This window comes from Tenrec ecaudatus, chromosome 16 (assembly GCF_050624435.1).
Source record: "Tenrec ecaudatus isolate mTenEca1 chromosome 16, mTenEca1.hap1, whole genome shotgun sequence".
In the NCBI taxonomy this organism is placed as follows: Eukaryota; Metazoa; Chordata; class Mammalia; order Afrosoricida; family Tenrecidae; genus Tenrec; species Tenrec ecaudatus.
Window position 1 is genome coordinate 16,412,546 of NC_134545.1, and position 13,793 is coordinate 16,426,338.

The 13,793-nt window shown below is 39.1% G+C and overlaps 1 protein-coding gene across 2 annotated transcripts in view; it reads left to right on the forward strand.

Moving 5' to 3' along the window:
* TMEM116 (transmembrane protein 116) overlaps window positions 1-13,793 on the forward strand; it is a 90,669-nt gene that overhangs the window by 45,227 nt on the left and 31,649 nt on the right. For both annotated transcript variants that reach the window (XM_075534377.1, XM_075534376.1), the window contains one exon: window positions 8,196-8,327. In XM_075534377.1, coding sequence (XP_075390492.1) covers window positions 8,196-8,327 — 132 coding nt within the window. The remainder of the gene's footprint in view (window positions 1-8,195; window positions 8,328-13,793) is intronic.

Consider the following 13,793-nt stretch of genomic DNA (forward strand, 5'->3'; position numbering starts at 1 on the left):
GTTGCCCTCTGGGTGAGGTTGTTCTATGTAGCAGTCTCTTATTTATGCTTGATGAGTGCTGTTCTTCTTCCTATACTGGATCAGCAAGGATTATTTTGTAGGGCTGGGTTTCTTCTAACATATTCTTTGAGTTTTTCCTTGTCTGGGAAGACACTTCTCCATCTGTCACGATAGATAATTTGGCTGGGTAAGAGTATTCTTGGGTTTGCATTATTTTCCTTCAATTTTTGGAATATGTTACTCCACTCTCCCCTCTTTTTCATAGTGTCCGCTGATAGGTCTGAGCATATTCTTATTTTGGAATCTTAATATGTGACTGCTTGTTTTCCCCTAGGTACTCTCATGATGTCTTCCTTTTCCTCAAAGTTGGATGGTTTAACTATTATGTGCCTTGGTGACTTCTTCTTGGGATTCAGTCTAGCTAGTGTTCTTTCAGCCACCTGAAAGGTTGCCTGGTTTTCATTCAATAAGCTGGGGAAGTTTTTCTCCAAGAATTCTCAATGTTGTAGATGACCTCTTTGTTGTGTCCTCCTCCAGTAATCCAATTATTCTGATGTTGTTCCTCTTCATAGCATCAGACATAGCTCTTAGGTTTTCTTCAGCTTCTCTGACTATTTTATTAGATTTTTGTTCGTGTTTGTTAAAGTCTGCTTGGCTGTCCTCTAGGTCACTAGCTCAGTTCTCTGCCTTCTCCAGTTGATTGGTGAAGTCCGTGAGTCTGTTCCTGGTTTTTGTAATCTCCTTCCTAAGCTCTTTATTTCCCTTTGGTGTATGGACTTTATCTCCTCTATCATTTCATCCTTTTTCTGTATTGTTTCCCTCGTATCCTATATGAATCCAAGCAGCATTGTCTCCTTCTTCTATGCACATCATTAAGTTCAGGATAACTTCTGCCATTACTTTTGTTTCTCCTGTTGTTGTTTTTTCCCATTGAGGTCGTTGAGAATGATTGCTGTTTATGTTATGTTGTTTTAGAGGAGCCAGGTGCCATTTTCCAGGGAGTCGAAGAGTCCAGGGCTCTCTTAGGAATGCTTCTTCGTACTGCCTGCAGCTAATTTCACTATGGAATTAGCCTACCACTTTATCCTCTTGTGGCTTCACTCTTTCCCTGGTCAACCAGTATTCTGTTATTTGAAAGGCAAATTGGATGGTCCTCTCAGGGGATGCTGGTTGGATTATTGCGGACCCTCTAGGATGGTGCTGTACTGGGTTATCTCACAAAAAGCCGCGATGGTGTGACCCATCGTAGCTTGGTGTGCTACAGAGGGCATGCAGGGGTGCCCGCTACAATGGGAGTGCCACAGAAGGCTGGTGGGTTGCCCGCTTTGGTGTAGAGCACCAAAAATGGTGGGTGGAATTGTGCTGGTCAGGTAGATTGCTGCAGAGTTTTGGCAGAGGTTCCCACAGCACCATAGAACATTGGTGAGTGTTGGCCAAGCTGCCTTAGACAGTGTGAGGCACTATGGCAGGTGTGAGGAAGTTCCCTCAGTCATGTGGGATCACAAAGAATGGATAGGAGCTCCCCCAGCCACCAGGCAAGATTTCCCTGGAAGAAGGTGGGTGGGATTTCCCCAGCTCAGTGTTAAGCACTGCAGAAGGCGTGTAGGCAGAATTTTCCCAGGAAGAGGTTGGGTGGGATATCCCCTGGTAGAGGGTGGGCTGGCTTTCCCCAGCCTTGGGTTATGCTGCAGAGGTTTGAATGCTCCCATCTGGGTGGAGGGCAGGTGTAAATGCCCTAGGCTAAGGGTAGTGGTCTGAAGGTCATCAGTGGCATGTGAGAGAAAAGGGAAGAGAAAAAAAGAAAAATCGGGGAAAAAAACAGCCCATTGAGACTCGGAGGATAGAGAGAAGTGAGGAAAACAAACGTAACAATATAGCTGAGCCCAGATCCCTGACCCTGGGACAGAAGGGTTTTAATCCCTGCCGCGAGCCAGCGGCAAGTTGTGGCTGTATTGAGATCAAGCCTCTGCACACACTCCAAATGGTCCCAGCTCCAGCCAAGACAGTGGCGGGGATAAGGTCAAACCCTAGCCGGGCTCCACTGTGGTAAGCCAACGATCCCCAGCCCTTAAAACCTAGTGGATCTGTGCCTACTTAGCTTTATGATGCTCCTCTGCAACCCAGCAGTGTGGAATTTCCCTCTTAGTAACTCTCCTGTGCTGATTTCTGTGGAGTCCCTCTGATATGTGTTACTCAGGCGCCATCTTCCCGGAAGTCCTTCCGTCTTTTTTAATGATCTTTCTTTCTTTCTTATATATAATGTCTGTAGTCGTTAGATGATTTTATGTCAACTTGAATTTGCTGGAAAATGTAGGTATAGAATTCACCCTATCAATCAGGTCACAGCCTGATGATGCCTTCTTGAGGATGTGGCCTTCTTAAAAGCTAGGGAACCTACGTACCTCCCTCTGTCTCTGCCTACTCACCTTCCTTATTGCTGAGACTGTCGCTGACCCTGAGAACTGTCAACATCCTGCCATGTTTCCAGTGACCTTGGATCCACATGAGTCTGTACCCACCGTCACCATTCTGCATCATCAGCATGAAGCTATGTGAGTCTAAAGAGGGACTTATGAACTAGCATTGGACCTAAGGCCTGAATTTGGGCTGGGCTGAAATGCCTTCTTTTGATGGAAGATTACTTGTTGATATAAAGGTTTTTCTTATACATATGTGAGTGTCACTGGATTTATTTCTCTAGACAACCTAGCCTAACACAATGTCCTTTATGTTATCCCACAACTCATCTGATCTTTGGTCTCCCTGTATGGACTTTTTCAAAGCAATGAGATGTACATCCTAAGAAAAAGATAATTTTTAGAGGCAAAAAGTGAATGTGTAAGTGAAATTAGAAAGTACATATCTCGGTACTGCACTACCGTTGCCTGCCAAAGTAATCTTAGGCCAAACATCTGTGATTTAGATTTCCTAATGTTTGTTCCTTTGCTGGAACTTGAATTCAGTTGTAATTAAGTTAACAAAGCGTGAATTAACAGTGAAGAGAATTAAGCTCATCTTGAAGTTAAGGGTTCTCAAGTTGCCAATCTTAACCTTTTAAGCTGGATAATTATTTGTTGTAGGAGACTGTCCTGTATTGTAGGGTATGTAGCAGCATATCTACACCTACTAGTTGCTAGTGGCAACAGTACCCTTGACCCCCAGTTGTGATTATTGAATACATCTTCATTTTGGTCAAATGTTCCCAGGGCAAAATTGCTACTGTTTTAGAATTATTACTCTAAGGTGCCCTTCTAGCCTGGCCATGAGTTGGGGCTCTTTAAAGGTGGAGGTTTCCTTATAGTTTTCTGGCTTTAATTCTCACACCTTCCATATAACCACTCCTAAAGGACCTTAGAATAACTTAGCTAAATACTTATCACATTTTCAGTTTTCTTGGCCTAGGAAAAGAATTCCTCTGCTGTTTTCCTTAGTTCATTCATAAAAATAAAAAAACATTTTTAACAAGAAAAATACATGGAATATATCATTTGAGAAAGGTAGTCTATTAAATTAAAAATAATCATAATAAGTTGGAAAAAATCTATGAGAAATTTTTTAGGTGAGTAACTGATGAGACAGTAACTCAGAGAGGCAACCTGAGAGAAAAAGAAAGTGGCCTAAGCCAATCATTGCTATGGAAGACAGATAAACTTGATTTCACTTAAGCAGAACTATCATGCAGCAGGACTTTAGAGGCAGTGTTTTTGGTTTTTCAACTCACCAGGAAATAGACCTGCGCCCAGAACCTTCCTAGGGAGAGCCTTTCCCACATTGTTTATCTTTTTTCCCTATCCTTACCTTGCTCTTCATTTAAGTTAAAGACAAGTACAAATATCAAATATATACATAAATTGTGTGTGTGGGGGCGGTCTATAAACTCAAAACTCACTGCCATTGAGTCAACGCTGACTCATAGTGACCCCTGTGGGTTTGAGAGACTAACTTTTTACACGAGTGGAAAGCCCAGTCTTTCTCCCATGGAACTGCTGGTGGTTTGGAACTGTTGACCATGCGAATCGCAGCTCAATTCATAACCACTGCACCACCAAGGTTCATATATATATATGTGTATGTATATATATACATATACGTATATATGTATATGTATGTGTATATGTATATGTATCTCTCTTTTTCTTCCCTCAGTCTTCCTGACTACCAAGCATTGAAATTATTATATTTTTCTTAAGGTATTCTCTGCAACATATTATCTCATTGTAGATAGTAGGAGTGAAATCCTTCTTGATTTCCATAATAGGTTCTTAGCTAGTTTTTGATAAATTGATTGACTTTTTCTCCTGCTGTTGGGAGTCACGGTTTTCCACAGAGTGAAAGCAAAAAGACCTTTTTTCTGCTGAAGTCTGTAGGTGTCTTTGAGTGAACAATAGCTCCTGTACATAAAGCTTATTTTTGAATCGGTGTCCAGAATAATGTTCTAGCTTGGCTCCTTTCTCCTCTAAAATTTATTTTGTATTCATTTTTAACTTTTTATGCATTAACAGTTATAAACTCGTAGCAAGTCAGTAGAGTCTGTGAATGTGCTATCTGACTGGGATTTTACCAAGATATTATTAATAATAATAATATCTCATGTTATTGAATATTTTATATCTTTCCATGTACTTAATATGCATTATTTCAGTTATTTATGTGTCTGCTTACCAAGACTAGCCTCACCATCCATTTTCCTCTTTAAATGTTGTAAGTTACATGGCTCTTCCAGATTTCAGTCTTTGTAAATCCCACTGAATAACTGAATGGGAGCATGCAAATAGTTGTGTATGGTCCTTGAATGTGGGGACTGGTCAGTTTTGCCATTCTGCTGGGTGTATGGTGAGCTGTCTCAGAAGCAGGAACAGAGGATCTCATGAGTATAAAGAGAGAAGAACCAGCAGTGAAGTGCATCCTGTGTTCCTTGAGATTCCTATTGAACTTCTTCCATCCAGGAGACAGAGCCTGTGACACAAGATGTACTTCCTTTCTATCCCCAAGACTATATTTCCCTTCAACTGCTCCTTCCTCTTTGTTTCTAATCCTTTAATTCCATTCACCAATAATTATCAATGCATCTTGATTGTATGTTTGATTAATTTCAGACCAAAAATGTTGGTAGAATTCTTCAATTTATGCATCACTAGCTTTAGTGATTGGTAAAAAATTTGAATAATAGTTGTATTGGTTGGATTTCCTTGTAGGAAGATAGATATAATCTGATCACAGAAAGCATTGTACTTCACAATAGATCTTGACTTGTCCTTTTTGATGATGAATGCATCTCCATTCCTTTTGAATCTGTAATTCCCAGCATAATAAACCACATGGTTTTCTGATTGAAAATGGCTAATACCAGTTCATTTCAGCTCACTAATGCCTAGAATGTTGATGATTTTTATGTGTCCCATTTAATTTTTTACAACTTCCAATTTTCCTAGATTCATAATTTATACATTTTAAGTTCCAATTTTTAATTGGTGTTTGCAGTTGTTTCTTCTCATTTTGAGTAAGACCCCATCAACAAGTGAAGTTCCTGAAGGTTTTTCTCCATCCATGTCATTTTGGTCAGCTATACTTTGAGAAGGCAGCTCTTCCTCAATCATATTTTGATTGCCTTCCGACCTGAGGGCTCATTTTCTGGCACTAACTCTGAACATTTTTTGCTTCCCTTCCTTAGTTTTTCAGTAACTGACAATATTTCAATACTCAGGGCTTTCAGTAGTTAATCCCTCTGAAGCAGATAGTCTATTCCTTTTTGTAGTCTGTTCTTATTCTGGAAGTTCTGCTTCCAGCATCACAGCAACACACAAGGCACCAGAGTATGTAAAAAAAAAATGACAATAAAAGAAAACTCTAGAGACAAGAAATTGAAGATTTCTGTGTCCCCAATACATTTCCTGTACCCTTTCCGATTACCGTTCTCCTTCTCATCTCTAAGTGACCACCAGTTTTTTGTGATAACAATTTTTTACTATTTCTGAGGGGTTTTTCTGTACATGCTTATATTTATACCTCTGTATAAAGTTTTTACCCCCTGGTTCTTTCTTCTATTTCCTTTTACTTTCCTCCTGATCCACTACAATGTTCATGTTTGACATTTCACAGTATGAATATGACAGTTTATTTATTCATGCTGCTATAAATATACTTGTACATGTCTCCTGTTGCTCACATGTACACATTTCTTCATGATATTTACTTAATGTTACAACTGCTGTATCATAGGATGTGCATGTTTTCTAGATAAAGCCAAATTATTTTCTAATGATTGGTTTCATTGTTTCAGATCCCTATTAATACTTGGTATTGTCAAACTTTGAAAATTTGGGGGATAGATATGTAATTCTTTATTATCATAGCTTTGATTTGCTTTTCCTTGAATACGAATGAGATCAGGCACATTTTCATGTGTTCATTGGTCATTTGGATTCCCTCTTTTGTTAAATACTTGTTCAAATAATTTGCTTTATTATTTAAATTTTTTTTTGCTTTGTATGAGTTTTGCTTCCCCTCTCTCCCACTCCTTTTTTTAAAGTATAGTTTGGATACTTGCCCTTTGTCAATAATATACGTTGTAAATATCTTCCCTTATTATGTTACTTATTTTTTTTTCACTCTCTGTGTGGTAGTTTGTTATTGTTATGGTGTCTTTGAAGTATATTTTTCATTTTCATGTGGTCAGTTTTAAAAAAATTATTTCGCTGTGAGCCTTTTGTGTTTTGTGGAAGAAACGTACCCTTCCCCAAATTTCTCTTATATTATCCCATAAATTTTGCCTTTCACCTTTAGGTCTTTAATCAACCCGAGTCTTATTTTTGAGTGTAGTGTGAAGTCTCAACCAGGAATCCAGCTTGATTAGTTTTTCACATGGATACCCAGTTGTTCCACCACCATAATTTTTAAAACCTATCCCTTCTTTATACCAAGGACTCCCTGGGTGATGCAAACAGTTAAACAGCAGCTGAGAGATGATCTGTTTGAATCCACATAGAAGCAGACACCTCAGAAGAAGGCTCTGGCACTCTAATTGTAAACAGTCACCAAAACTCCATGCCATCAAGTCGGTGCTGACTCATAGCCACCTTATAGGACAGCATAGAACTGTCCCAGTGGGTTCTCATAACGCCTGATGGGAGCAGAAAGCCTCATCTTTCTCCATGGAGCTGCTGGTGGTGTCAAACTGCTGACCTTTCTGTTAACCCAATGTGTACCCATGGAGTGGAGCTCTACTTGGAAGCACATGGTGTCACCATTAGTTAGAATCAATAGCAGCTGGTTGGTTTAGCATACATTAAAGGGATATATATATAAAGTTTGCTTTGAGCTGTTTATTTTGTTCCATTGTTCTGTTTGGTCTTTCAGTCTATTTTAACTCTGTCTATACCACAGTATCTATTTACTTTTATTTTATATTAATTTTGGATGTGTGGTGAGGCAAGTTCTCTTTTTTACAGAGTGGTTTGGGTATTTTGACATTTTTCATTTCTGTGCATTTTAGAGTCACTTTGTGTATAAGAAAATCATATTGAGATTTAACTTAGATTGTGTTTAACATGTAGATTAATTTGGGGAGAACTAACATTTCTATAAATTGGGTTTTACAATCGATCATGGTAATCTTTTCTCACATTACATCTTCTTTCAGGACTCTGAATAAATTTTCTAATATGTTCAGATAGGTCAGAGTGGGCAGATCAGAAGGAGAAGGATACTAGAAAGTAAAAGAGAAAAACTGCACAAAGGTGCTCAGCAATTGGAAAGAAAGACACACCATTCATACTGAAGTTCTCCCCGCTCAGACTTCATCAAAATGAAATTGTAAATGCATTGTAATTTTTCATTAAGTCCTCAAGCACATCCCTAGACATTCAATGGATGATCACCTTTCCTATCATTAGAAGATGTTGTCCGTACAGCTAGGTAGAACGTTCTCAGTTGTTTTTCCTCTCATCTACAAATTTTCTCTTCATCTCTCCATGTTTTCCTTGATTTCCTCTGAGGCAGAAATTACAAAGCTAACCCATCTATGAGTGCTCTGTGACTATAGACTCCTTACCTTACATTTCCCACATTCAACCAATGGCAGAGGGCTGGAAAAAATGATGCCCAGTTTTATGGTAGGAAGATAAGGCATAAAGGTATGATTGTTATATTTTTCTGGATGGATTACTCATGAAATGAGACTTCTGTTGCTTTGGCAGATGAAGCCGCTCTTCTACCTGAGTGTCTCTGACCTGCTCCTGGGAATATGCTGGCTCATTGAGGCACTTGTCTATGGAACTTCAGCCGCCAATAAGGACGTTGTCTGCTATAACCTGCAAGCAGTTGGACAGGTAAGTGCTACTGGACTGTCCCAGCAAACACTTTGCAAGGCAGGCACACTCACATCTCACTAGGTGATAAAAATCCATCCTGCGAAGTTCATCCTTTGTTATTATATTTTAAAACAATAGCTTTTATTGCTGTTTTTTTCTACTAAAAACACTACTCATTTATTATAGACCATTTGGAAAAGTCAGAGAACAAAAAAAATAATTAAAAATTCTCAGATATAATCTTAATATTCCTGAGTGACAAAAATGAAGCTGTTTCCTCCCCAAAAGATTCCTTGCTTGGACGATAAAACATACAACTTTCCTCTAGTTCTAAAATGCTTCCTCCCCCCGACTACCATGATCCCAATTCTACCTTACAAACCCAAATAGACCAGAGGATGTACTCTGGTACAGATAGGAACTGGAAACACAGGGAATCCAGGACAGATGAACCCCTCAGGACCATTGGTGAGAGTGGTAATACTTGGAGGGTGAAGGGAGGGTAGGGTGGAAAGAGGGAACCGATTACAAGGATCTACATATAACCACCTCCCTGGGGGATGGACAACAGAAAGGTGGGTGAAGGGAGACATCAGACAGTGTAAGATATGACAAAATAACAATAATTTATAAATTATCAAGGGTTCATGGTGGGGAACAGGGAGGGAGGGGCAAAATGAGGTGCTGATACCAAGGGCTCAAGTAGAAAGCAAATGTTTTGAGAATGATGAGGGCAACAAATGTACAAATGTGCGTGACACAATGTGATAAGAGTTGTACGAGCCCCTAACAAAATGATTACAAAAAACAGGAAAGATTCCTTGCTTGGAAACCCTATGGGACATTTTTAAACTGTCCTAAAGGGTCACAATGATGGAAGTTTGATATCCCCTTCCAATCTTTTTATCTGAGTATACTTTTAAAAAATCAGATAATATAATATTTTCTATAATTTTTATTACTCAAGATATTGTGATTATATTTCTATGTAATTATATATTCTCCTGAACATCATTTGAAATTATTACCTTTTTATAATAGGAATATGATTAATATTGATTTTTTAAAATACTGTAGATGATCATATATGAATTATATATCTTTCTTGGATTTTATCGATAGATTAATCCACACAATATTGTTAGAATAGGATGTCTCTTTTACATTTCCGGGACCTGCTATATGAATAAATAAGAATTAAATGACATCTGTACTCATTGAAAGGAGCCTTAGTGACATAGTGAATTAAGTTGTAATATTGACCCAAACCCACCCCCTACTCTCTAGGAAAAAGATAAGGCTGAGTGAGCTCCCACAAAGACTCACCAGTCTCAAAAAATGTATGTAGAGTAGCTATGAGTTGGAATCGACAGTGGATAGTGGTGAATTTGATTTGGTATTTATTGCTAGATAATTCTTTGGAGTTTGGGGCATATTTATTTCAACTTAATAGAAAAATAGTAATATATAATATATATAATCCCTGTGCTCATATTACTACCCGTCTCATGGATTTAAAATGTCTTAGAGATATACTTTGCTCAATAGTGCGAATAGCTTCATGCATTAAATAGAGTTCAGGCAGTATTGTTTTTTCTATAAGGAAATAAAAACACAGGAAAGATAGTCTTTTTATTAATTGTGATGAATACATTTATCAAATCATTCCATAGTTCATTCACATCTATCAGAACTGTACATTTGCTACCACAATCAGTTTCCAAACACTCCTTTTCTATATGGACCTCTTGACATCATCACGCTTTAATCCCACCACCTGCTTTGTGTCCACCCCCCAAAAAAAAAAACAAACCCTTGCTGACTATATAGGTTCATCAGTCCTGGTTTTCATACTCCCCAAAATGAAAGCACATATACTACAACTTCAAGAGGATAACCCACAATTACATAACACTCCTGAGATACCCCCTGATACGTACAATTAAAAACCCAACAAGACCATACAACCCAAAACACATAAGATTTTGAAATCCAGATCAGGTCTAGCATGCATCCAAGGGGAAATCTGACAAGTTTTAACTGTTCAAGTCAGGCTTCTGCCTTTGACCTTCCACACACAACTCACTAATGCACTCCGTTTAGTGACGACTTTTTGCCTGTCCCTCAATTGTGAATAGAGGGATAGGCAAAAAGTGGTCATTAAACGGAGTGCATTAGTGAGTTCCACCCATGTATAGTTCCACCCATGAATCTTGGGTTCCCACTGTCTTCCATGGCCTTTCTGCAAACCAGATTCTCAGAATTTAGGCTCTGATACTAATCCCTCCTTCACTTTGCATTATTAGATTTACAATCCTGCGGGGACTGATGACATTGTTCTTCCATGTGTCTTAGTTGACATCTCACTTAGATGGCTGCTTCCTTGGAGATAATACGCCATTTTATTTAATAGCTGGCACGATCTTACTTCTTCACGCATTTTGGTATAGCATCTGTATCTCTACAGAGCAGGGCCATAATGTAAGCACTAATTGTTCTTAAGTTGGAGCTAGGATTTAGTGCGAGCCCCAAAGCCATTCCTGGTCCTTGCTTGTTTGTTTGACCTTTCGATTTATTCTTACTTGGGAATTAACCCAAAAGCCATGTCGTTACATCACTCAGTCTCGTCAAGTAGAATTGTACCATTGCTTTAGGAAAGATAATCTTTGAAATAAAAAATCTGCATTAGAATCCTTTATCATTAACTCATTAAGCAAGCACTTAAATCTTTCTGAACTTCAGTTTCCTAATCTGTAAATTAAAACCAAAACACACTGGTATTGAGTGGATCCCTACTCATGGTGACCCTATAGATGAGTAGAACTGCCCTGTGGGTTTCCCAGACTGTACGGTTTTCTGGGAGTAGAATGCGTCATCTTTCTCCCTCAGAGGGGCTGGTCGTAGCCCACTGTGACACCAAGGCTCCTAATCAGCATCAAAGCATATTATTCACTTTGTGCTTGGCATGGATATGATTAACATTACTGTGTTAGTCCAGGTTGACTAGAGAAACAAGTCCAGAAACAGTCATGTGTGTAAGAGAGAGGTTAATATCAAGGAGAAATTGTATATTGAGAAAACACCCCAACCCAGTCCAGATGTCTGATATGAGCCTATATGTCCCATACTAGCCCATAATTTCCTCTCTAGACTCACGCAGCATATCGATGATGCTGAATGCAGGAAGATCACAGGACTGTGGGTAGAAGGTTGGGCATACAATGCCAGTGGAAGCATCTCAGCACTGGTTCCTTCCGCTCTGAGTATGGCTCTTCAACAGGAAGGTGAAGCAGAGAAGAGTGTGTGTGGCCTGCCTCTTCTGATGGCAGAATCAAGAGACAAAGTTCCCAGAATCCTCATGAGAAGGCCATGCCCACAAGAAGGAATTGATTAGGCTGTGTGTGACCTGATTCACAGGCTACACTCCACCCCTACAACCTATTTATCCAGTTAACAATTACTTTATTAATTTTTTACAAATCTGTTTAGATATAATATAGTAAACTGTATATATTTAAGCTGTACAATTTAATCAGTTTTTGACAAATGTGTACCCCCATGAAATTATCACCACAGTCAAGGTTTAAACATTTCTATTTCCATTACCACTAAAAGCTTTCTTCTGCCACTTTAATCTGTTTTCTGTCACTATCGATTGGTTTATAATTTCTACAATCTTATTATGAATCATCATTATTTATCTCTTTCCAAACAAATTAGGATTTCACTCAGCAAAATTCATTAAAAAACTTTTTCTTATGAATTGGGTGAAGGTTTAAAAATCATTAATTTTAAATTCAATAATTCATATGCATGTTGTTTCATTTAATTCATTGAAATCACTTCAATGCATCATCATTATCTCTGTTTCCTCCCTGAGTTTCCTGTTTCCATTCTTCCTTCTAAGTTAACCCTTATGAGCTTTATCTTTGGGCAAATACTGCCCTTTGGGTCTTCAATGGCAGATTCTTCTTTTTTTTTATTTTACAGTTTTAACAGATTTATTTACATTTTACAGCTTAACAGATTGATTTTCATTTATGTGAATCTCATAGCAAATGGTGGATTATTCTAAGATGAGCGTACCTCACTGACTGTTACTGTTCCCCTTACACCTGTCTCTTTGTGGGAGAAAGATGAGGCTATAAAGAGCTCCAGTCTGGGGAACTCACAGGGGCAGTTCTAGCCTGTCCTATAGGATCGCTGTGCGTTGGAAGCAGCTAGATGGCAGTGAGTGTAGTTTCATATTGTTGGGTTGAAAAGTTAGTCGTGGGAATGAGGGTCAATTCAGTTCCAGACCTAAAACTGACTAAGGGTCAGAGTCTTGGGAATTCCACCAATCTATATCTGACCACTAAACTTGGTCATCTTTACAATTTTGAGTTTTTTTCCCACATTTGTCTCCCATTTTATCTAGGACATTTGATAGTAGTGGCCAGGCATCATCTGGTTCTTCAGGTCTCAGGATTGTGGAGGCTGGTGTTTGTGTGGCTCATTAGTTTTTGATGGTCATTAGCTGGCACCTTCCATGGCTGTTCATGAGCAAATCCAGTTGCTACCCACCAAAGTAGGATGTAGAATATTGTCTTTGTGGACAGTGTTATTTCTGCTGACCTTGGTGTCCACCAAGACAATGGTCCTGAGCCCCTAAGCTAAGCAATTCATTCCTTCAAGGGTTTGTTTATATCAAAGAATTTTCATAAGTTTTATCCATGTACTCTACTCCATTTAAAGATACATTTGCAGCAACAGTAAATACCTAAGTTCATATATCCTTTGTTGAACCTACCCCACCCTCTCCTGCATTCAATCAGCCTATCTCTCTCTCCAAGCTCTCAGTTCAAAACTCACTCCATTGAGTTAATTCCAACACAGAACAACCCTTCAGGAGATAGTGAAACCTGTTCTGTAGGTTTCCAAGGCTATAAATCTTCACAGAAGCAGAAACCCTTATCTTTCTTCATTGACTGGTGTGTTTGAACCACTGGGTTTATGGTTAGCAGCCCAACAGGTAACCTATTATGCCACCAGAGTTCCATCTCATCTACTTGTAAATCACAGCTATTGCATGGTTGTGTGTACAACAGGGTTTACCTCTGTTGCCTCTAACTCTAACTGTTGCTTTCCTCCTAGTGTCTTCAGCTGCCTCCAGCCTTTTTTTTTTTTTGGCTAGGATTCCTCTTACTATATTGCCTTCCTCTTCATTCAAGTTAGCACTTGAGTTAGTTAAAGTTTATTGTGCCAACCTGGCCAATAAACACATGTGGGGTTAATTGAAGCAGAGAGATTAATGGGTCAGTGAGCCTCACCTTTCTAGTTCTTGGGTCTCTTGCTTTGTGATGGTCGGGCCAGGGTGCAGCTACCTTAGCCAGTTCTCTGCTTCAGCTGGCAAGGCTCACTTCCTACAAGACATCCCCAAGGAGAGCCGTATGGACCTACCCCGATGCAGCCCTGGGTGCTGGAGCAGCCACGTGGAGACTCCTG